The sequence below is a fragment of the Erinaceus europaeus genome, chromosome 15, assembly GCF_950295315.1.
Source record: "Erinaceus europaeus chromosome 15, mEriEur2.1, whole genome shotgun sequence".
Lineage (NCBI taxonomy): Eukaryota > Metazoa > Chordata > Mammalia > Eulipotyphla > Erinaceidae > Erinaceus > Erinaceus europaeus.
Window position 1 is genome coordinate 26,012,996 of NC_080176.1, and position 22,886 is coordinate 26,035,881.

Consider the following 22,886-nt stretch of genomic DNA (forward strand, 5'->3'; position numbering starts at 1 on the left):
AGTAGGAAGATAGATCAGAAAATACAACCCAACAATATGCAGTTTACAGGAAACCCACCTAACTCAACAAGACAAACACAGACTTAAAGTGAAAGGATGGAAAACTATCATACAAGCCAATGGCCCACAAAAAAGGGCAGGAACAGCTATTCTCATATCTGACACGATAGACTTTAAAATAGATAAGATTAAAAAAGAGGAATGGACACTACTTAATGCTCAGAGGATCAGTCAATCAAGAGGACTTAACAATTATTAACAGCTATGCACCCAATGAGAAGCCATCTAAATACATCAATATTTAGATGTATTTAGATGGCTACTGAAAGAGCCACAGCAATATATTAACAGCAACACAGTCATAGTAGGGGACTTCAACACCCCACTCTCTCAACTTGACAGATCATCCAGGCAGAAAATCAATAAAGACATAAGGGAGCTAAATAAAGAGATAGATCAACTATAACTACTGGACATTTTCAGAGTCATTCATCCCAAGAAACTGGAATACATATTTTACTCAAGTCCACATGAGTCATTCTCAAGGATAGACCATATGTTAGGCACTACAAAGACAGCATCAGAAAATTCAAGAGGATTGAAATCATCCCAAGCATCTTCTCAGACCACAGTGGAACTAAACTAACACTGACCAATCAACAAAAGATTAGTAGCAGTCCCAAAATGTGGAAGCTCAACAGTACACTTCTTAACAACCTCTGGGTCTAAGAGGAAATCAAGGAAGAAATCAAAATGTTTCGAGACTTCAATGAAAATGAAGACACAAGCTATCAAAATATTTGGGACACAGCTAAGGTAGTACTGAGAGGGAAGTTCATAGCTATACAAGCACACATTAGGAAACAAGAAAAAGCACAAATAAACAGCCTGATTGCACATCTTAAAGACCTCGAAGAAGAACAACAAAGGAATGCTAAAACAACCAGAAGGACAGAAATCACTAAAGTTAGGGCAGAAATAAATAACACTGAGAATAAGAAAACCATACAAAAGATCAACGAAAGTAAATGTTGGTTCTTCGAAAGAGTGAACAAAATCGACAAACCATTAGCCAGACTCACAAAACAAAAAAGGGAGAAGACCCAAATAAATCGGAAGTAAATGAAAGAGGACATATCACAACAGACACCACAGAAATTCAACATATCATGCAAGGCTTCTATGAACAACTATATGACCACCAAGCTAAAGAACCTGGAAGAAATGGAAGATTTCCTAGATACCTACCAACTTCCAAAACTAAGTAAAGAGGAAGTGGATAACATGAACAGGCCCATCACAGCTAATGAAATTGAAACAGTTATCAAAAATCTCCCCAAAAATAAAAGTCCTGGACCAGATGGTTTTACAAATGAATTCTACAAAACCTTCAAAGAAGAACTAATACCTCTACTTTTAAAAGTCTTCCAGGTGATTAAAGACACTGGAATACTCCCTGACAGCTTCTATGAAGCCAACATCACTCTGATACTAAAAGCAGACAGGGACACAACCAAAAAAGAAAACTACAGACCAATATCTCTGATGAACATAGATGTGAAAATATTGAACAAAATTCTAGCCAAATGGATACAGCAGTATATTAAAAAGATTGTTCATCATGACCAAGTGGGGTTTATCCCAGGCATGCAAGGTTGGTTTAATATACGTAAATCAATCAATGTGATCGACCACATCATCAAAAGCAAGACCAAAAACCACATGGTCATATCAACAGATGCAGAGAAAGCCTTTGACAAAATACAATATCCCTTTATGATCAAAACACTACAAAAAAGGGGAATAGATGAAAAATTCCTGAAGATAGTGGAGTCTATATATAGCAAACCTACAGCCAACATCATACTCAATGGTGAAAAACTGGAAGCATTTCCACTTATATCAGGTACTAGACAGGGCTGTCCACTATCACCATTACTATTCAACATAGTGTTGGAAGTTCTTGCCATAGCAATCAGGCAGGAGCAAGGAATTAAAGGCATACAGATTGGAAGAGAAGAAGTCAAACTCTCCCTATTTGCAGATGACATGATAGTATACACAGAAAAACCTAAGGAATCCAGCAAAAGCTTTTGGAAATCATCAGGAAATACATTAAGGTATCAGGCTATAAAATTAACATTCAAAAGTCAGTGCATTCCTCTATGCAAACACTAAGCTAGAAGAAATTGAAATCCAGAAATCAATTCCTTTTACTATAGCAACTAAAACAATCAAATATCTAGGAGTAAACCTAACCAAAGAAGTGAAAGACTTGTGTACTGAAAATTATGAGTCACTACTCAAGGAAATTGAAAAAGACACAACGAAGTGGAAAGATATTCCATGTTCATGGGTTGGAAGAATTAACATCATCAAAATGAAGATACTACACAGAGCCATCTACAAATTTAATGCTATCCCCATCAAGATCCCAAGCACATTTTTTAGGAGAATAGAACAAATGCTACAAATGTTTATCTGGAACCAGAAAAGACCTAGAATTGCCAAAACAATCTTGAGAAAAAAGAACAGAACACTCCCAGATTTCAAACTGTATTATAGGGCCGTTGTCATCAAAACTGCTTGGTACTGGAACATGAATAGACACACTGACCAGTGGAATACAATTGAGAGCCCAGAAGTGAGCCCCCACACCTATGGACATCTAATCTTTGACAAAGGTGCCCAGACTATTAAATGGGGAAAGCAGAGTCTCTTCAACAAATGGTGTTGGAAACAATGGGTTGAAACATGCAGAAGAATGAAACTGAATCACTGTATTTCACCAAATACAAAAGTAAATTCCAAGTGGATCAAGGACTTGGATGTTAGACCACAAACTATCAGATACTTAGAGGAAAATATTGGCAGAACCCTTTTCCGCATAAAATTTAAAGACATCTTCAATGAAACGAATCCAATTACAAAGAAGACTAAGGCAAGTATAAGCCTATGGGACTACATCAAATTAAAAAGCTTCTGCACAGCAAAAGAAACCACTACCCAAACCAAGGGACCCCTCACAGAATGGGAGAAGATCTTTACATGCCATACATCAGACAAGAGGCTAATAACCAACATATATAAAGAGCTTGCCAGACTCAACAATAAGACAACAAATAACCCCATCCAAAAATGGGGGGAGGACTTGGACAGAATATTCACCACAGAAGAGATCCAAAAGGCTGAGAAACACTTGAAAAAATGCTCCAAGTCTGATTGTCAGAGAAATGCAAATAAAGACAACAATGAGATATCACTTCACTCCTGTGAGAATGTCATATCAGAAAAGGTAACAGCAGCAAATGCTGGAGAGGGTGTGGGGTCAAAGGAACCCTCCTCCACTGCTGGTGGGAATGTCAATTGGTCCAACCTCTGTGGAGAACAGTCTGGAGAACTCTCAGAAGGCTAGAAATGGACCTACCCTATGACCCCACAATTCCTCTCCTAGGGATATATCCTAAAGAACCCAACATATCCATCCAAAAAGATCTGTGTACACATATGTTCTTGGCAGCACAATTTGTAATAGCCAAAACCTGGAAGCAACCCAGGTGTCCAACAACAGATGAGTGGCTGAGCAAGTTGTGGTATATATACACAATGGAATACTACCTAGCTATTAAAAATGGTGACTTCACCGTTTTCAGCCGATCTTGGATGGACTTTGAAAAAATCATGTTGAGTGAAATAAGTCAGAAACAGAAGGATGAATATGGGATGATCTCACTCTCAGGCCGAAGTTGAAAAACAAGATCAGAATAGAAAACATAAGTAGAACCTGAAATGGAATTGGCATATCGCACCCAAGTAAAAGACTCTGGGGTGGGTGGGTGGTGAGAATACAGGTCCATGAAGGATGATAGAGGACCTAGTGGGGGTTGTATTGTTATATGGGAAACTGGGGAATGTTATGCATGTACAAACTTGTATTTACTGTTGAATGTAAAACATTAATTCCCCAATATAGAAATAAAAAAAACATTAAAAAAAAACAAAACTCAGAGATGAGGGAGTCAGGCGGTAGCGCAAAAGGTTAAGCGCACGTGGCGCAAAGCTCAAGGACCAGCATAAGGATCCCAGTTGGAGCCCCTGGCTCCCACCTGCAAAGGGGTCACTTCACAAGTGGTGAAGCACATCTGCATGTGTTTATCTTTCTCTCCCCCTGTCTGTATTCCCCTCCTCTCTCCATTTCTCTCTGTCCTATCCAACAATGGTGACATAAAGAACAGCAATAATAACTACAACAATAAAACAAGGGCAACAAAAGGGAAAATAAATAAAATAAATATTAAAAAAATATAACTAGTAGAGATATGTATGTGGTACTTCTTTTTAAAAGTATTTATTTATTCCTTTTTGTTGCCCTTGTTTTATTGTTGCAGTTATTATTGTTGTTGTCATTGTTGTTGTTATTGTAATAGGACAGAAAGAAATGGAGAGTGGAGGGGAAGACAGAGAGGGGGAGAGAAAGATAAACGCTTGTGAAGCAACTCCCTTGAAGGGGGGGAGCCGGGGACTCGAACTGGGATCCTTATGCTGGTCCTTGCATTTTGCGCCACGTGTGCTTAGCATGTGGTACTTCTATGACAGAAAGTTCTGGGTGGGGGAAGATAGCATAATGGTTATGCAGAGACTCTTATGGCTGAGGCTCCAAAGTCCCAGGTTCAATCCCCCACACTGCCATAAACCAGAGCTCTAGTTAAAAAATAATAGATTAAAAAAAAATAGAAAGGTCTAACACATCTATCACTGGAGTTCTGGAAAAGAGGAGACAGAGATCATTGCAGAAGGAAATACTTAAACAATAACTTAAAACTTCTCAAATGGGGGCTAGGCAGTGGTGCACGTGGTTAAGCAGACACACTACAGTGCGCGAGGACCCAGGTTCAAGCACCTGGTCCCCACCTGCAGGAGGAAAGCTTCATGAATGGTGAAGCAGGGCTATAGGTGTCTCTCTCCCTCTCTATCTCCACCTCCCCTTCAACTTCTCTCTGTCTCTATTCATTAATAAATAAATAAAAATTTTAAAAGAAAAATATTTGCATTTATAACAAAAATAAATTTTAAAAAACTTCCCAAATGTTGGGAGCTGGGCGGTGGCACTGTGGATTAAGCACACATGGCACTAAGCGCAAGGACTGGCGTAAGGATCCCTGTTCAAGCCCCTGGCTTCCCACCTGCAGGGGGTTCACTTCGCAGGTGGTGAAGCAGGTCTGTAGGTGTCTTTCTCTCCCCTCTGTGTCTTCCCTTCCTCTCTCGATTTCTCTCTGTCATATCCAACAACAACAACAGCAATAACAACAACAGCAACAATAAACAACAAGGGCAACAAAAGGGGAGAAAAAAAACCTTCTCAAATGCAGTGAAAGACATCAACATAAAGATACAAGAAGCTCGGGAGTCGGGCGGTAGCACAGCGAGTTAAGCACAGGTGGCACAAAGCGCAAGGACTGGCATAAGGATCCCGGTTCCAGCCCCCGGCTCCCCACCTGAAGGGGAGTTGCTTCACAAGTGGTGAAGCAGGTCTGCAGGTGTCTATATTTCTCTCCCCCTCTCTGTCTTCCCCTCCTCTCTCTATTTCTCTCTGTCCTATCCAACAACAACAACATCAATAATAACTACAACAATAAAAAACAAGGGAAACCTGGGTCCATGCTCCCAGAGGGATAGAGAATGGGAAAGCTACTGGGGAGGGGGTGGGATATGGAGATTGGGCGGTGGGAATTGTGTGGAGTTGTACTCCTCCTACCCTATGGTTTTGTTAATTAATCCTTTCTTAAATAAAAAAATAAAAATAAAAAAGAAAGTTCAAACATATTGATAAAAAAAACAAGGGAAACAAAAGGGAATAAATAATAAATAAATAAACACTATAAAATAAATCTAAAAAATATTTAAATAAAAAAGATGCAAGAAGCTTATTTGGGAAGCCCAGACAGGAGAAAAACTCAAAACAACATTCAGACACAGCCTTAGAAAAGGAGATTCCTCTAGAGAGCAGGGTGTAGGGACACTCTGAAAAAGTGTGATGCTCAGCCCACTAAGCCACCTCTAGTCTGACCCCCCTACTCAGCTCAGATTCAGGGACACATTTTAAGTGAATAACCAGAGGACAAGTGTGTTGCTGTTGCTCCCACCTGCCACCTCTAGCCTATGGCATGATCTGATACACCACCACCACTCTCAGGGCTTTTCACTCTGGGAGCCATGATCACCTGGCCTGGCTGCCATAACAATACAGACTTCGGATGTTAAAGTCCTCACAGTTGTGGAGAATGGAGAGTCCTCATCAGGCTCCCATCCTGGAGCCTCTTCCTAGGCTTGTGTTTTGTTCTGCATCACCACTACCCTTGTGTGGCGTAAGTATGAGTCAGGCCTGTGTTGTCACCTCTCATGAGGACACTTAGTCCAGTCAGGTCAGGGCCCCACCCTCATGACTTCCTCTCAGCTGAATGACTCTCCTAGGAGGCCGAATGCAGTCACACTGCAGAGTTGGGATTTCACATATGAATGAGGAGGGCACACACATTTGCCTCCAACAGCAATTGTATCAGTGCCATGGGCAATTTACACCACAGAAGTGGGTGAATGCACAGATCTAGCTGCACATCACCAGCTCTGCTCCAAAGGGGAAGCAGGACCATGTCCTATTTCTGTTCATTTCAAGGGGACTTTCTCCCTTGCCACCTGGGCAACTCAGCAAGACTTGTGCAACTGTGGGGTCCACTTCTGGGACACCTCACTCCTTCCCTGGTCCTCAGTCTAGTCATCAGCACAGCAGCAGTCCCCTGAAAGAAAAAGAAAACATCAGTCACTGCCTGAGCACAGCACAGGGCCCCTTGGGGATGCCGTCCCCACTTACAGTACTCCCTGCTGAATCCTGACACCAGGCCAGAGCTGATGACCACCAATCTCCTTGTGCCTGGGCTGAGGGATTAGCACCCCAGTCAGTCCCCTACAGTGAGGCCAAAGACCATGCAGAAAAGAGGAACCCAGACTGTGAATGTAACCCTTGGCCCAGGCTGTTGTCACTGCATGGGGAAGTGGTCAGGAGCTCAGGATTCAGGCCAGCAAAGGCCACAACAGACCTTTACTGGCAAGGAAAATTTTGGACCACAACCTCACTTTCAGCCTCAGCTTCCTTGTGTGTTAAAGGACAACCACAATAGACCTACCCACCTCCCAGAGATGATGGGAAAGCAGAGAGCTATTTCAAAATACAATGCCATCCTCAATTGCTTTAATAAGCTGGATGGGACACAGAGACCCAGAAAGATTGTTATAAAGGGAGGGTGGGTATTTATTCCCAGAGACCAGAGGCCCAGCTCTAGGGTCAGCAGGCAGACAAGAAACAGGAGGGACAGGGGGACAGGGACACAGGGGAGGGACATTGGTGTAGTTTCCTGAAAGGGCCAGGCCAGACAGGTAAACAGACTTAGGATGGGCTCCTGTGATGATGGCGGAGTCTGTGGGGATGAGGAGGTATCTCTCCTGTCTGGTACCTGCTCCAAGCAACCAGGACAGAGGACTAAAAGCCAGAAAGGAAATGGCTGGGAGTGTGGGCTCCTGAGTCCCAATTGGAGGTGGGTAACAAAAGCAGACAGAGGGCCAGGGAGGTGGTTCAGCAGTCGAGCAAGTGCCAGGCATTGTGGGGCTCTGGGTTTGATCCTAGGCACCTCACAGTGACAAGGAAGACAAAAGCAAAACAGAACCTTGGCAACAGCAGTGTGGTGCTCTCCCATAAAAAGAGTATTTTAAGGAGCCAGGTGGTGGCGCACCTGGCTGAGCGCACATGTTACAGTGCTCAAAGACCCAGGTTCGAGCCCCCCAGTCCCCACCTCTAGGGGGAGAGCTTCATAAGTGGTGAAGCAGGTCTACATGTGTCTCTCTTTCTCTATCTCCCCTACCCTCTTGATTTCTGGCTGTCTTTATCCAATAAATAAAGAAAGAGATAAGACAGACTGAGCCCTAAGGATAAGTCAGAGGCTGAAGGAGGCAGGGAGCTGAAGTGGGAGAGGAGAGACCCAGGGGCCAAGGTTTGAAATCCCCACACACAAGAAAGGGTGGGACTGGGGTTGGGGCTGCCCCCCATCCCCAAATATGGCTTTCTGTACTGACTATAGGGGAGACTCTTTGGCAATAGAGGAAGAGAAGAAGCAGATGAAGAGAGGAAGTGCCGCCACTCTGGAGTTGGCTGAGTTTGGGAGAGACTCCTTGCTCCCTCTGTTCTGAAAGAGCCTGGTCCTCTCTCTCCTGAGCCACAGGTCCCCCTAGGAACCCGCTTTTCAGGGCTCCTCTCTGGGCTGCACAGCAACCCTTCTCTCATCTCTGGAGCAGAGACAGCATGGGGCCACCCTTCCTGCTATTACTGCTGCTGCTGACATCTCTGAAGACTGGTAAGTGACAGGGACCCAGAGGGGCTGAGCCAGAGTCTGGGGGGGGGGAGTTTCCTCCCAAACCCAGCCAGTGAGGGGCTAGGTCCACAGAGCTACACCCACAGCACCCATCCTCCTCCTTCCCATGGCGAGCCAGGAGAGGGGACATGCAGACCCGAGCACCAGTCCCACCATGTATCACTTTACAGGCTCAACTCAGAAACTGGCCTCTAAGAGCAAACAAAAGCAACAACACAGTAAATCACTTGGTGTTTTGGATTCCCAGTGGACATGAAAGTTAATTTAGTCTTCTGCAGTCTATTAAGTGAAAGAGCATTGTTTTCAGAAGCAATGTGGCACCAGCCAGATAGCTCCCCTGGACAGTGTCCTGCTTTGTCATGTGCAGGACCCAGGTTCAAGCCCAGCCCCCACTGCATTGAAGGAAGTTTCAGTACAGTAGTTACTTCCTTCTGCTCTTCTCTCTGCCCTTATCTGAAAAAGTCAGCCTGGAGTGGTGAGACCAGAGAGATGACAAAAACACAAAACAAACAAATAAAAAGAAAACTTTATGAAAACAAATGAAAACTTTAGAGAGGTAGCTCACTAGGTAGAGCACCAGCTTTGCCACTCAAGAGGCCCAGACTGTAGCCCAGGCACCACACAGGAGGGCTGGGTTCTGATCAAGTTTTGGTGCTATGGTGTGTGTGTGTGTGTGTGTGTGTGTGTGTGTGTGTGTGTCTAAAAGAAAAATACGTTGGTGTCCCAGAGTAGTGAAATCGCACATGCATGAGGTCCTAGTAATGTAAAAAAAAAAAAAAGAGGAGAAGAGGAAGAGTGCAAACTTTAATGAAATGTTTGAAATGTGACACAGAGATGCAAATATGCTGTTGGAAAAATGGGGCTGCATGGAAGGTGGCCTCTAAGCCTTCATTGTGTAAAGGCCACATTCATTTACTAAGTGCTGAGACTATCCCTGGGAGAGGGGGCTGGGGGCCTGGTTACCTCACTGTCTCTCCTGGTGGCTTCAATCTCTCCTTCCCTCCCCGCTCCAGGCAGCTCAGAAGACTGCAAAAAGCCTGGCTTTTTCATTAAACAGCAACCTAAACTTTTGGCCCCCGAGGGGAATGCCATCAGCATCCCTTTCTCCTTTGGCTACCCCTGGAAGTTAGCAACGGCCTCCAGGGTGCATATAGCCTGGAGATGGAAGGATTTTCATGGAGACTACATCTACAACACGAGCAGTAACTTCACTCACCAGGCTTTCAAGCACCGTCTCTTCCTGAACTTGTCCCAGTACGATGGTTCCTTAAGGATCGAGAACCTGCGGAAGAAGGATGCCACCACCTACTTCTGCCGGGTGCAGGTGGACACAGAGAACTGTGGAATGCAGGTGTGGGGGTCCACCTCAGGGACCAAACTCAAAATCATCCGAGGTGAGTGTCGCTACCCCTCCTGCCCCATCTGCACCCCACTGAGGCCCTAGAGGGCACTGATGACTTTATCCCCCAAACCCCCTCATCCAATCCTCCCAAATCCCTCCCCAGACCTCTGTCAACTCTGTCTTTGTCAGGTGACCTAAACTGGTTGAGTTTAGGTCCTAAACCTCCCCAAACTTGGGCTGCCTTCCTGCCCAACTAACTGTCCCTGCAAACAAGCCTGTACCCCAGCCCTAAGTTTCAGTCCCTTGGGATTCCCCAGGAATCCTTTCTCTGTCTCCCAGCACCCCCACAAACTCCATGTCCTCCAGGTGGACTGGACTTTCCACTGTGACACTTCTTCCCTTTATCCTGTGTCATGTGTGGAGCCCAGCTGCCCCGTGTCCACACAGCCATAAGCTCTGTCTTCAAATACAGTGGACACCTACACCCTGAGTGCCCTGGCAATGCCCAGCCTCTCTTCTTCCCTGTTCCATAATGTAGCCCTCAGCAACCCCCATCCATCTCCTCAACCTCTCCTTGCCCCTGCGTTACAGTCACATGCCCCTTGTCCGTGCTGCTGTCTCTGGTCAGGAAATGCCTCTGTGCAGCGCCAAGCAGCAGCACCCTGTGTCCCCTGAGTCCCTGAGTGCTCCTAACCTTCACCTCAGCTGCCTAGCAGTGGGCACTGAGACCCTGTCCTGCCATAGACAAGAGACCAAGCTCACAGTGCAGGCCCTGCCCGGAGCTGCAGGTGGCACCAGTGGACTCGACCCCGGGACCCAGAGCCCCTTTCCTCTGAGTCAGGAGCTACTGGCCTCCCGGGATTGGATCAGGCTGTCCTCCTGATTGTATTTAACCTAGCGGTGGGCTCTGCCTTACTCTGAGGGCCTCAGGACTGGAGCCTGGTTTGCCTATCTCTCCCAGGTGCAGCCAACAGGCAGGGGGGTGTCTAGACAGGGCTTTAAAAAAGTGAAAATCAGGGTCAGGCAGTGTCACACATGGTTGAGTGCACACATTACAGTGTGCAAGGACCCAGGTTCAAGCCCCTGGTCCCCACCTGCAGGGGGAAAGTTTCATGAGTGATGAAGAAGAGCTGTAGGTGTCTCTCCATCTCTCTTCTTTACCTTCAATTTCTCTCTGTCTCTATCCAATAATAAGTATATAAATAAATTAAGCTAAAAAAAGAATTTATACCTTATGCAAATTTACAAAAATAGAAAAGTGAGAATCAACTCAGTATGTTTGCTGTTTTTCACTTTTTTCCCCTTTGCTGCTAGAGGATTCACTAGGGCTTCATAACTGTGATACTGCTGTGGGCAAACTTTTTTTGTTTTGTTTTTCAGACAGTAGGTGAAGAGAGAAAGAGGGAGGGAGGGAGGGAGGGAGGGAGAGAGGTACAGCACTGCTCCACTCATGAAGTGTCTCCTCTCTGTGGCACTTCCATGTGGATACCAGGGGTTAACGTGTGTGCTCTACTGGGTGTGTGCCATTTCTGCTCCCCCCCCCCCCCCCAATTTGCTTCTGGAATCACTTGGCTGCTGATTCTCAAGTCAGCAAGGACTTACTGGCCTAGCGTCCCATGTTTCTCAGGCCTTGAGTCTGGGCTGAACTATCATACACCACCTTCTCCAGGTCTTCAATCTGTAGGCCCGGGGACTTCGTGGCCCTCAATCTTGTGAGTCAACCCTTCACAGAACTCACTCTCTCTCTTCTCTTCTTTTCTCTTCTCTCACTTTATCTCCTTCCCTTTCTCTCTCCTGCTGGCTCTATTTTCCTAGACAGCCCTGATGGGGAGGGGGCCAAATGCTGAGGCCTGATTGCCCCTCTCTCTGCATGTCATTGCTGATGTTTCTTTGACTAAAAACTTTCAAAATTTTATTTCAGTAGACTTTATGACTAATTTCTTTCTTCTTCTTTTTTTTTAATCACCGGGTCTTCACTGCTCAGGCCGACTTTTTCTTATAGACAGTCAGAGACAAGGGTAGGAGGGACAGTGTAACGATTATGTAAACAGACTCTCCTGCCTGGGGCTCCAAGGTTCCAGGTTCAATCCCCCTAATCCCCACCCCTGAACCAGCATAAGCCAGAGCTGAGCAGGGCTCTGGTAAAAAAAAAAAAAAAAAAATGCCACAGCACCAAAGCTCCATTCAGTGTGATGGATTCCAGGCTCAACCCGGACACCACCCAAATGAGCTATCTTGCTGGCCCAATGAATAAATTCCTAACTAGAATGTACAGGAAATATGATCCACACTAATTTGAAACTTTTGCTGAAATTGTAATTTTTGCTGTTAGTATTACATCAGTTTTTTTTACATTTTTTAATATTTATTTTATTTTCCCTCTTGCTGCCCTTGTTTTTTGTATTGTTGTTGTAGTTATTATTGTTTTTGTTATTGATGTCATCATTGTTGTTGGATAGGACAGAGAGAAATCAAGAGAGGAGGTGAAGACAGAGTGGGATGATAAAGACACCTGCAGACCACCTGCTTCACAGCTTGTGAAGTGACTCCCCTGCAGGTGGGGAGCCAGGAGCTCGAACTGGGATCCTTATGCTGGTCCTTGTGCTTCATGCCACATATGCTTAACTTGTTGCGCTACCGCCAGATTCCCATACGTCAGTTTTTTAAAAATATATATTTATTTATTTTCCCTTTTGTTGCCTTTGTTTTTTTTATTGTTGTTGTAGTTGTTATTGCTATTTTTGATTGTTGATTTTGTTCTCTGTTGGATAGGACAGAGAGAAATGGAGAGAGTAGGGGAAAACAGAAAGAAATATAGACGCTTGCAGACCTGTTTCACCGCCTGTGATGCGACTCCCCTCCAGGTGAGGAGGTGGGGGCTCGAACCGGGATCCTCACCCCGGTCCTTGTGCTTTGTGCCACATGAGCTTAACCTGCTGCACTACCTCCCCATTCCCCTTTACGTCAGTTTTTAAAGATGCATTAAACATCCAAAAAAAATAAACTATGTAGGATCTAAAGTTGAACATATATTAACTTAGTATAGAATTAACTTAATGTCAATTTAACTTGTTACTACAAGATGTTTCCAGTACACAAGATGCTTTATAGATGTTTTATGTCTTTTAAAAATATTTATTATTTATTTTCCCTTTTGTTTCCCTTGTTGCTTTATTGTTGTAGTTATTATTGTTGTTGTTATTGAGGTTGTAGTTGTGGATAGGACAGACAGAAATGGAGAGAGGAGGGGAAGACAGAAAGGGGGAGAGAAAGACAGACACCTGTAGACCTGCTTCACCGCCTGTGAAGTGACTCCCCTGAAGGTGGAGAGCCGGGGGCTCAAACCGGGATCCTTACACCAGTCTTTGTGCTTGGCACCACGTGTGCTTAACCTGCTGCACTATGTCTTATTAAAGCAACTCCAGTGGCCTGGGGGATGGTGCAGTGGATAAAGCATTGGACTCTCAAGCATAAGGTCCTGAGTTCAACCCCTGCATCATGGGTCAGAGTGATGATCTGGCTCTCTCATGAATAAATAAAATATTTAAAAGGAAATTCTATAAATGGATAAACACTGTTTGACTCACTAATGAGTTCCTTACAAAGTCAACTTCACAGGCAGAAGCAGGTGGTAGGTAGGAGTGGGAGGTAGTAGGAAGGGGAGTTACTATTTCATGGGCCGCACAACAGTCTGGGAAGATGAGAAAATTCTGGAAATGGACCATGGGTGTAGACAGCAAGAATATATGTAATACACTGAACTGTGCTCTGAAGCTTGACTCAAATGGTAGATTCTGTTTCCACATTTCACCTTGTGATTATCAGCCTTTTGTGTACGTGGGGAATTGAGCACTAAGGGGAGCACAGGATTCAAGTGGGGCATGTGGGGGTTGAGCCTTCAGCATCTCTCCTGCTACCCCCTGCCTAGGGGAGATCTGCAGAGAAGCATCTTGCCAACCTACCCAAACCAGGTGACAAGACATGACAGTCTCACCAACACCTCGATCCTTCAGAATAATTCACTCACTGTCATATCTTCCCAGCCAACAAGATCCCCATCACTCGGAGACCAACCACCAGCACAGCCAGCATCACAAACAGCACCACAGTAATCACCACAGTCACCATGACAGCTGGCCTGGACATCTCCCAGGGCAGTGGGTCTGGGCTCCTAAGTCTGGTAGCTGTGGTGGGAATGGTCATGGCCTGCGTAGTGCTCATAACCACAATTTTGGGACTGATTTTCTACTTCAGGTGGAAAAGAAGCAAAGGTAAGTGGTCAGGGACCTCCCTCCTCTGATCTTCCCAGCTGGGTATCCTTCAACATGTCACTGGATCAGAATGGCCAAAAGAACCCGTTAAAGATGTAGACACAGTCTGGGAAATAGTTCACCTGGTAAAGTGCTTGGCTTATGATGCTGGAGGCCCTGAGTTCAAGCACCAGGGGAAGCTCCAGGACAGTGGAAGGGTGCTGTGGTGCTCCTCCTCCTCTGAGTCTCATTCCCCCCATATACATATATATACATAGATAGATAGATAGATAGATAGATAGACAGACAGATAGATGGATGGATGTACACACACACATGCACACACGCTCCCCTATAAGGAGCAAACACTGCCTCAGACCAGTCCCTCTCCACAAGCCTGACCACATCAAATTCCCATCTCTCTCTCTTTTTTACATTTTTATTATCTTTATTTATTGGATAGAGACTGCCAGAAATCGAGAGGGCGGGGGGAGGGAGAGAGGGAGAGATACAGAGAGACAGACAGACACCTGCAGATCTGCTTCACCACTTGCAAAGCTTTCCCCCTGCAGGTGGGGACTGGAGGCTCAAACCTGGGTCCCTGTGCACTGTAGTGTGTGGGCTCAATCAGGTGCATCACCACCTAGCCCCAAGTCCCTGTCTCTCTTTTTTTTTAATATTTATTTATTTTTCCTTTTTGTTGCCCTTGTTGTTTTTCATTGTTGTTGTAGTTATTATTGTTGTTGTTGATGATGTCGCCATTGTTGGATAGGACAGAGAGAAATGGAGAGAGGAGGGGAAAACAAAGAGGGGGAGAGAAAGACATCTGCAGACCTGCTTCACGGCCTGTGAAGCGACTCCCCTACAGGTGGGGAACTGGGGGCTCGAACCGGGTTCCTTATGCCGGGCCTTGAGCTTTGTGCCATGTGTGCTTAACCCACTGCGCTACCACCCAACTCCCATCCCTGTGCACTATTCCCCTGTGCCTTGACCTACTCACCAACAAAACAGGGAAAGGAGAGCACAGCAGTGAAACAGAACCCAGCAGAACAAAGTCTATAATCATTAACACTTACCATACTTGTTAATCATTAAAACAATGTAACGCCAGCACACAGTAGGCAAGCAGGTTACCAGTAAGAGAAAAGCAACTGGAAGAAAAGTGAGAAGACCCAAGTAAACATAGGATGAAAACAGATGCAGACAGAAGCATGAGTTTAGCAGGTTAAAAGGAAGTACTTCTAGTCAGTTGGAAAGATGAGTAACTCAATGCCTGGTGTTGGATAGCTGGGTGACAATCTGAGAAAAAGGATGTTACCTTCCTACCTCATGATTTGTACCAGAACTAACTTCACAAAGATCAAAGATTAAATGAGAAAAAAAACAAAACAAAACAAACAAACAAACAAAAACCTGACTGCCTAGGAGAAAACATTTGAGACAATTTTATAACTACAGAGGACAGATGAGTTCTCTAGATATGCCATAAAGCCCAAATTCATTAATGAAAGCATTGATAAATACATTTTTTAGTTCTGAAGAACAAAAAAAAAAAACACAGTGGTTGTTTCCTGAGAATGAGATATGGGTCAGATGAAGAGCAAATATAACAGAGCTGCTGAGGAAATGAGAGATACACCCTTAAGGATTCAACTCAGAAACTTTAAATTTGTTTTTTGAAAAAAAAAAAAAGGTCACTACACAAAACTAGTTTACCAGAACTATTAAACCATGCACCCCACACATATGGACATCTAATCTTTCACAAAGGGGCTCAAACTATTAAATGGGAAAAGCAGAGTCTCTTTAACAAATGGTGTTGGAAAAAAATGGGTTGAAACATGCAGAAGAATTAAACTGAACCACTGTATTTCACCAAATACAAAAGTAAATTCCAAGTGGATCAAGGACTTGGATGTTAACCACAAACTATCAGATACTTAGAGGAAAATGTTGGCAGAACTCTTTTCCGCATAAATTTTAAAGACATCTTCAATGAAACGGATCCAATTACAAAGAAGACTAAGGCAAGCATAAACCTAGGGACTACATCAAATTAAAAAGCTTCTGCACAGCTAAAGAAACTACTACCCAAACCAAGAGACCCCTCACAGAATGGGAGAAGATCTTTATATGCCATACATCAGACAAGAGGCTAATAACCAACATATATAAAGAGCTTGCCAAACTCAACAACAAGACAACAAATAACCCCATCCAAAAATGAGGAGAGGTCATGGACAGAATATTCACCACAGAATAGATACAAAAGGCCAAGAAACACATGAAAAAATGCTCCAAGTCTTTGTCAAAGAAATGAAAATAAAGACAACAATGAGATTCACTCCTGTGAGAATGTCATACAGCAGAAAAGGTAACAGCAGCAAATGCTGGAGAGGTTGTGGGGTCAAAAGAACCCTCCTACACTGCTGGTGGGAATGTCAATTGGTCCAACCTCTGTGGAGAACTGATATGTGAAGCTCTCAAATACCTTCTCAATTAGGGACGGTGGATTGCACAATGGTTATGCTAATGATTCTCATGCCTGAAGCTTTTGACCATGGTTCTTCTATTTACCTTTTCACATTTTATTAAGTTTAAACTGTTTAAACAACCTTAAAATCAAACTAAAAAAGACTTCCAATTATAATGGAGTTATTCAATTGTGGTAAACTTCTAACCTGCTACAAGTTTTGTTTCATAAGTAAGTGAATTGCAGCTGTCAAGTTCTCTATAAAAAAGCAGAATTCCAGCAGCTGACCTTCCTCATGCAACAATTCACCCCCCAGCAATTCTTCAATGGACATCTGCTTTGAACTGGCACTTCTATCGGACTTACTGGTACACAACTCTACAGTAGCCTCCCATTACGCTGCTGGATTTCTCAAAGACTGAGTGCAGCCAGCTGCCTTGGGACTCTACAGGCCATACCCTCCCTCCTTGCTAGGTAATGCAGAGGTAGGAAACACCCATCGAGAAAAGAAAAGCCCACAGAGGCAGGAAATGTTCTTTAGCTGATAAGCCTTGCCCACATAGGCAAGAAACGCCCCCCTCAGGCCTTCCCTTGGCATCACTGGTTCTTGTTGCTCACTTACTTGTTCCTCCATGTTTGTGCCAGTTTCTTTTTTGAAAATTCCTGTATGATATAGGTTTCTGTTCACCCCACACCCCTGAAACTATGGTCAATTAGTTAAAAAGAAAAGGAGGAATTGTTGGTATGCTTCTAGTTCGGCTTCTGGGATCCCTTCTGTTACATTGCTTGACATTGTGGTCTATTTACATGGTCATTCTGTTTCATTGGTTTGGTCTCACTCCCCCTGCCTCCAGGAGATTCTGGTTTAGTCCTTGCTAGTTTTGTGCTTCTTCCTTCTCCCCGCCCCCTATCCTATATACTTCCTTGGTTCCGGACACTGTGGCAGGAGGAGAGAGATGGAGGAGCCCATTGTGTTGTGATTAGGTTGTTGGACAGCTTGCCCGCTCATGAATAAAGATTAAACTGCATTCTCAGCTCAGCCATGAGTCCCTGGTCTCTGTCTCCTGCCCATGAAGCCAGCCCGGTGAAAACAACAGAATAGTCTGGAGAACTCTCAGAAGGCTAGAAATGGACCTACCCTATCATCCTGTAATTCCTCTCCTGGGGATATATCCTAAGGAACTCAACACACCCATCCAAAAAGATCTGTATACACATATGTTCTTAGCAGCACAATTTATAATAGCCAAAACCTGGAAGCAACCCAGGTGTCCAACAACAGATGAATGGCTGAGCAAGTTGTGGTATATATACACAATGGAATACTACTCAGCTATAAAAAATGGTGACTTCACCGTTTTCACCTGATCTTGGATGGACCTTGAAAAAGTGATGTTAAGTGAAATAAGTCAGAAACAGAAGGATGAATATGGGATGATCTCACTCTCAGGCAGAAGTTGAAAAACAAGATCAGAAGAGAAAACACAAGTAGAACCTGAACTGGAATTGGTGTATTGCACCAAATTAAAAGACTCTGGGGTGGGGGGGGGAGAATACAGATCCAAGAAGGATGACAGAGGACCTAGTGGGGGTTGTACTGTTGTATGGAAAACTGAGAAATGTTATGCATGTACAAACTATTGTATTTACTGTCGAATGTAAAACATTAATTCCTCAATAAAGAAATAAAAAAAACATGCAGGTTTAGAGGTTTAGAAGCCTCTAGAACATACTGGGCCTTACACAGGGCAAGGTGTTTGTCAATTCAAAAGGTCCCTTCAAAGTGCTTTCTGGAAAATCTTTCTTCCTCTTTTTTATTATGTAGTTATTAGTGTTGTTATTGATGTTGTCACTGTTATATAGGACAGAGAGAAATGGAGGGGGGAGAGAAAGAGGGGGAGAGAAAGATAGACACCTGCAGACCTGATTCACTGCTTGTGAAGTGACCCCCCCTGCAGGTAGTGAGCCGGGGGCTCAAACTGGGATCCTTATGCTGGTCATTGTGCTTTGTGCCATGTGCGCTTAACCCGCTGCACTACTACCCGACTCCCCCTCCCTGTTTCTGCTTATACACTCTTGACTAGAATTTAGCCCTATGAGCCCCATCTACCTGTAGACATCACCTGCCACTCCGAACAGCATCATAGAATTCAGGTTCTACAATGAGTCAGAAAGAACAGATGCTGGGCAAGCAAGTAGCACACCCTCCATGGTCACATCAGGACTGAAGATTAGTTGGTTGAGGATGACAACAGATTGGGGGGTGGGTAAGACGTCAGGAGCCAATGAGAGCAGGAATGGAGGGTCGAGGTTTCATCAGGGAGCTTGGATAACCTAAGACAGTGGAACACAAGGATAAGAGTTCAGTGAGGCCAAAGGACAGGGACAGTGGCATGGTGACTCAGAGCTAGAATGGAGTATAAGGTGATACTAACATTGAGAATTTCAGAGTTCTCCTTTCCAGTGACTAAAAAGAAAAAGAAATAAAAAGGTCCAGGGTGTGGCTGAGTGGAGTGGAGGCTGCAGGTGCTGGTGGGGCAGGAGAGTCCATCAGATCTGAAGCTTGGTCCACCCAGATGACAAGACCTCCCATGCTGACTGTGAACTAAAGCCAAATCCCTGGGACACTGCAGAGAGGGGCTGGAAGCAGACAGGCAGACAACAGGGTTTCTGGGGAGGACCCATGTGGAGAGGAGGGGCTGCAGTGACTCGCAGGTCCTGCCACCAGGTGCCCAGGTGGCAGAGACAGTGCCCCTTAGGAGGACAGCACAGGCTGGTGACAGCACAGGGCAGGGGCAGCACCCCAGACAAGACAGAGAGCAGGGGAGGGCTCAGTAGTGGAGGGAGCAGCAGTTGCAGGAGTTCAAGGAGACAAGGGGGGAAATGGGAAAGGGCAGGGGAAGGGATGCAGGGCACAGGGGAGAGCTGGGTTCTAACTGAGGAGGCAGCAGCACAGGTGTGGGAGCCTCAGGGAGTCCATAGGTGTGGCTCAGGGTCCCAGGTCTTACCAGCTGGGCTTTAGCAGAGTGGCTTTGCGGCTCTGGTCCCTCAAAGGGTGTTCTCCAGTAGGACAGAGAAGGTGGGGAGGAGACACCATTAGGGGTGGCACACTTGACACACCACTGTTGACTCCCTATAGGTCTGAAGACTGAAGCCAGAATCCCAGACAGGTGAGAACTTATCCTTCGGGGGCGCAGTGGGTGCTGTTTGGGGAAATGGGCAGTTTCCTTATGAAAACACCCCCAGCTTCTGGTCCCACTGAATCTTCACACAGCTCCTAACAGGCCAGACCCTTAATTTCTTGAAGTGCCTCTCCTGAAGAGAAACACACACACACCAGAACAGTGGGAGTAAAGGTCCCAGTCCTTCCCCTCATTCTTTTCCAAAATGTTTCTCTTTTTTCTCTGGTCCCTCTTTCCTTCAGTTCATCCCTGTTTCTTGTTCAGAACTCACCTCCTCCTTCCACATTTTCCCTTCTCCGTGCTCATCATCCCATCTGTCTCCTCCCGCATCAAAGGCACCTTTTCCTAAGTGCCTTTCCTTCCCACCCCACCTTTTCCTCTTCCTCCATCCTTCCTCCCTCCTTCCCAGACTTTTATATATTATTTATTTATTTCCCCTTTTGTTGCCCTTGGTTGTTTTTTTTTTTTAATTGTTGTTGTAGTTATTATTGTTGTTGTCGTTGTTGGATAGGGCAGAGAGAAATGGAGAGAGGAGGGGAAGACAGAGAGGGGGAGAGAAAGATAGACACCTGCAGACCTGCTTCACCCCCTGTGAAGCGACTCCCCTGCAGGTGGGGAGCCAGGGGCTCGACCTGGGATCCTTACGCTGGTCCTTGCACTTCGCGCCACATGCTCTTAACCGCCTGACACCCCCCCCCCCCCCAGACTTTTTCAGGCAGTTTTTTGTGAGTTCCCTCCCAGGACCACATTTTTTTTCCTGGGGCTGGGGCCTGAGAATGGTTTATATGGCGTTCTGTCTCCAGTTTTCATAGAGGTGGTGCAGCAGGATACAGGAGCTGCTTGCTGTGACACTCCAGGCAAAGTTGTTTCTGTAGAACAATCCGCCTCCAAGCAGTACTCAGGATTCCACTGCGTTGGTTCCACTGCAAGTCCTCTCCCAACCCTCTCCAGGCAGTCTCCTCCTGAAGCCCAACACCCCTGTGTTCACCCCAGTCTCCTCCCAAGGAAGAGCTGCCTCAGTACAGGATCAGCCCTCCTCTGCCCAGACTTTAACACACTTACCACCCTCTCCATCCCATGCAGGGAATCCTTCCAAGCCCCTGAGGAGAAAGACAAGAACACTGGAAATAAAGGTGAGTCCCCAGCTTCTTCTTCCTCCACATGCCCTCCTCTCTCCCAGCCTTCCCTTGTGGCCCTGGTGGTGGTGACCTAACTGCTGGGGCCTCTACCCATCTTTCCACTCTGGCTGGCATGCCACTTGACCCAGCACATTTTCATTTTTTTTTTTCTAGGACAACATACAGACCTCAAGCTGGACCCCAAGGTGAGCACCTCAGACTAGGGCTTTTAAAGACAGAGAATTTTAGACACAATTTTAGACACAGAAGAATTATGTTGACGGGGATGTCCAGGTGTGGGAAGGCTGCTCTGGGATGGGCATAGCTGCCTCTCCCTTATCTAGCTCTTCTCTCTTTCCAGGATGATGGCATCACCTATGCCTCCCTTGCTCTCTCCAGACTGAACTCACCGGTAGCCCCTCACTCCTACCCTCCCCAGGAGAGGCCCCAGGAAGAGACCCTGTACTCTGTCATAAAGACCAAATAGGACTGAGGTAGGGTACTGAGCGACCCTCCAGAGTGACTGACACAGGGCTGCAGCCCCAGCACTGACCTGCCACACACAGGACATACATGCCAGCAGCCACTGAGGCCACCAAGGACCCAGGAAAACTGCCGTCTGCTCCAGTGCCCTCTGCACCTGCTCCCTCTGCCCCCAAAATAAAAGACCCACAGGATCTGCTGAGTTGCCCATCCAACTTCTGTCCTTCCGGCTAACAGGGAAGGGAACAGACAGCTCACATCATGGTCCTGCTCCAGGCCTTATGCTCAGGGACGGCCTCAGGCTGGGACACAGAAAGTCCCCACCCTGACAGCCAGACCAATACCTAGGCCCAGACCCCAGCATCTGCTTCCTGACACAGGGATTGGCTGCAAGCCTGGGGCTGCCCAGGGCTTCCCTGCTCAGACTCCAGACTTCCCTGCTCAGACTGTCTGAGCAGGACAGAGCCAGAAGGGCTGCGGGCTCCTCCCTAGCCACAGAGCTGTTCAATGTGGAGCCTAGCCCTGCCCTTGTCCATGACCTACTCCCGGGATCAGGTCAGTCCCTCCCCAGGGCCCTGTCCTGGGTAGACTCTTACCCCTGCTTGCCCCCTGGAATCATGATGCACCCCAGTGACCCAAGAGGAGGCAAAGAAGCCATAAGAAAGCATCTGCTTAAAGATGAAGTAAACCAACGATGTATTACTTTATTAGCATGTCAACTGCACAACTTTTACTCTGCCATCAACTTGCAATGGGTAGGTAAACTTCCCCAACACTTAGCTTCCCCGGGGGGGGGGGGGGTTGCTTCTGAGATGGTCTCCCCCCAGCCGCAGGGGACGCAGGCACACCACTACTCCTCAGAGAAGTCCCTCGTCAACTCCTCTGCACCATCTCTTTGCTGCAGCTCCTCTCTCTTTTCCGGCTCTTTTACGATCTCCTCCATAAGTTGGTCCAGATCCAGGTCATTGGGGATTTCATTATCAAGGGGGGCACTCCCAGCCTCCTGTGGTGGCAGTTCCTGGGGTTCAGGCCCCTGCTTCCCCACAGTGGGACGGGTCTCACAGTGAGCTGAGGGGAACAGGCCCTTAGGCACCACACTGGCTTCTTTTTCCTCAGACAAGTTGATTTCTGAGGGCTTGACTGGGGGAGGCTTAAATTTTTTCTTAGGCCCTAGGCAAAAAGTAATAATAATAATAAGAGTCCTATTAGACCATCTGCTTTCAGTTCACAAGTCAAACTCATACTTTTCTTTTTTTTAATTACCTTTATTTATTTATTGGAAAGAGACAGCCAGAAATTGAAAGGGGAGTGGAGTGATAAGACAGGGAGAGAGGCAGAGACACCTGCAGCCCTGCTTTACCACTTGCAAAGCTTTCCCCTGCAGGTAGGGACCAGGGGGCTTGAAACAAACTCATACTTTTCTATCAACAATCTCTGAAAAAAATATTACCATTCTCAACAGAAAGAAAATAGCTGTGGAGGCAGAGAGAACTAGTATTAAGACCTTAGTCAGTTATGATGCTGGATATGAATATTGAGAATGTTTTTAACCCTTTGTACCCAGGTCTTTAAAATGGCCAGTATCCTGTAAGAGACAGTGGAGGAGCTAAAGGAACAA

General features: G+C 45.8%; 2 protein-coding genes across 5 annotated transcripts in view; one reads left to right on the forward strand and one right to left on the reverse strand.

Moving 5' to 3' along the window:
* The first annotated feature begins 8,181 nt into the window (after positions 1–8,181).
* Positions 8,182–21,483, forward strand: PILRA (paired immunoglobin like type 2 receptor alpha). Of its 2 annotated transcripts, XM_060173399.1 has the most exons (7): positions 8,182–8,402; positions 9,434–9,814; positions 13,806–14,033; positions 19,625–19,655; positions 20,751–20,800; positions 20,960–20,991; positions 21,147–21,483. In XM_060173399.1, the coding sequence occupies exons 1-7, from the start codon at positions 8,351–8,353 to the stop codon at positions 21,270–21,272; spliced, it is 900 nt and encodes a 299-aa protein (XP_060029382.1). In that variant the 5' UTR covers positions 8,182–8,350; the 3' UTR covers positions 21,273–21,483. The 2 variants fall into 2 exon arrangements, with proteins under 2 accessions (XP_060029382.1, XP_016048773.1); XM_016193287.2 differs by lacking the exon at positions 13,806–14,033.
* Positions 21,484–21,940: 457 nt separating this feature from the next.
* Positions 21,941–22,886, reverse strand: part of ZCWPW1 (zinc finger CW-type and PWWP domain containing 1) — a 35,891-nt gene continuing 34,945 nt past the window's right edge. For all 3 annotated transcript variants that reach the window (XM_060173397.1, XM_060173398.1, XM_060173396.1), the window contains one exon: positions 21,941–22,438. In XM_060173397.1, the coding sequence (XP_060029380.1) occupies positions 22,119–22,438 (320 nt within the window). In that variant the 3' untranslated portion in view covers positions 21,941–22,118. The remainder of the gene's footprint in view (positions 22,439–22,886) is intronic.

Bases quoted from the DNA above. Each gene is read 5' to 3' on its own strand.
- PILRA (XM_060173399.1), top strand. From the start codon at position 8,351: ATGGGGCCACCCTTCCTGCTATTACTGCTGCTGCTGACATCTCTGAAG. The intron at 19,656-20,750 runs GTGAGAACTTAT...CATCCCATGCAG, and splicing joins GAAGCCAGAATCCCAGACAG to GGAATCCTTCCAAGCCCCTG. The intron at 20,992-21,146 runs GTGAGCACCTCA...CTCTCTTTCCAG, and splicing joins ACCTCAAGCTGGACCCCAAG to GATGATGGCATCACCTATGC.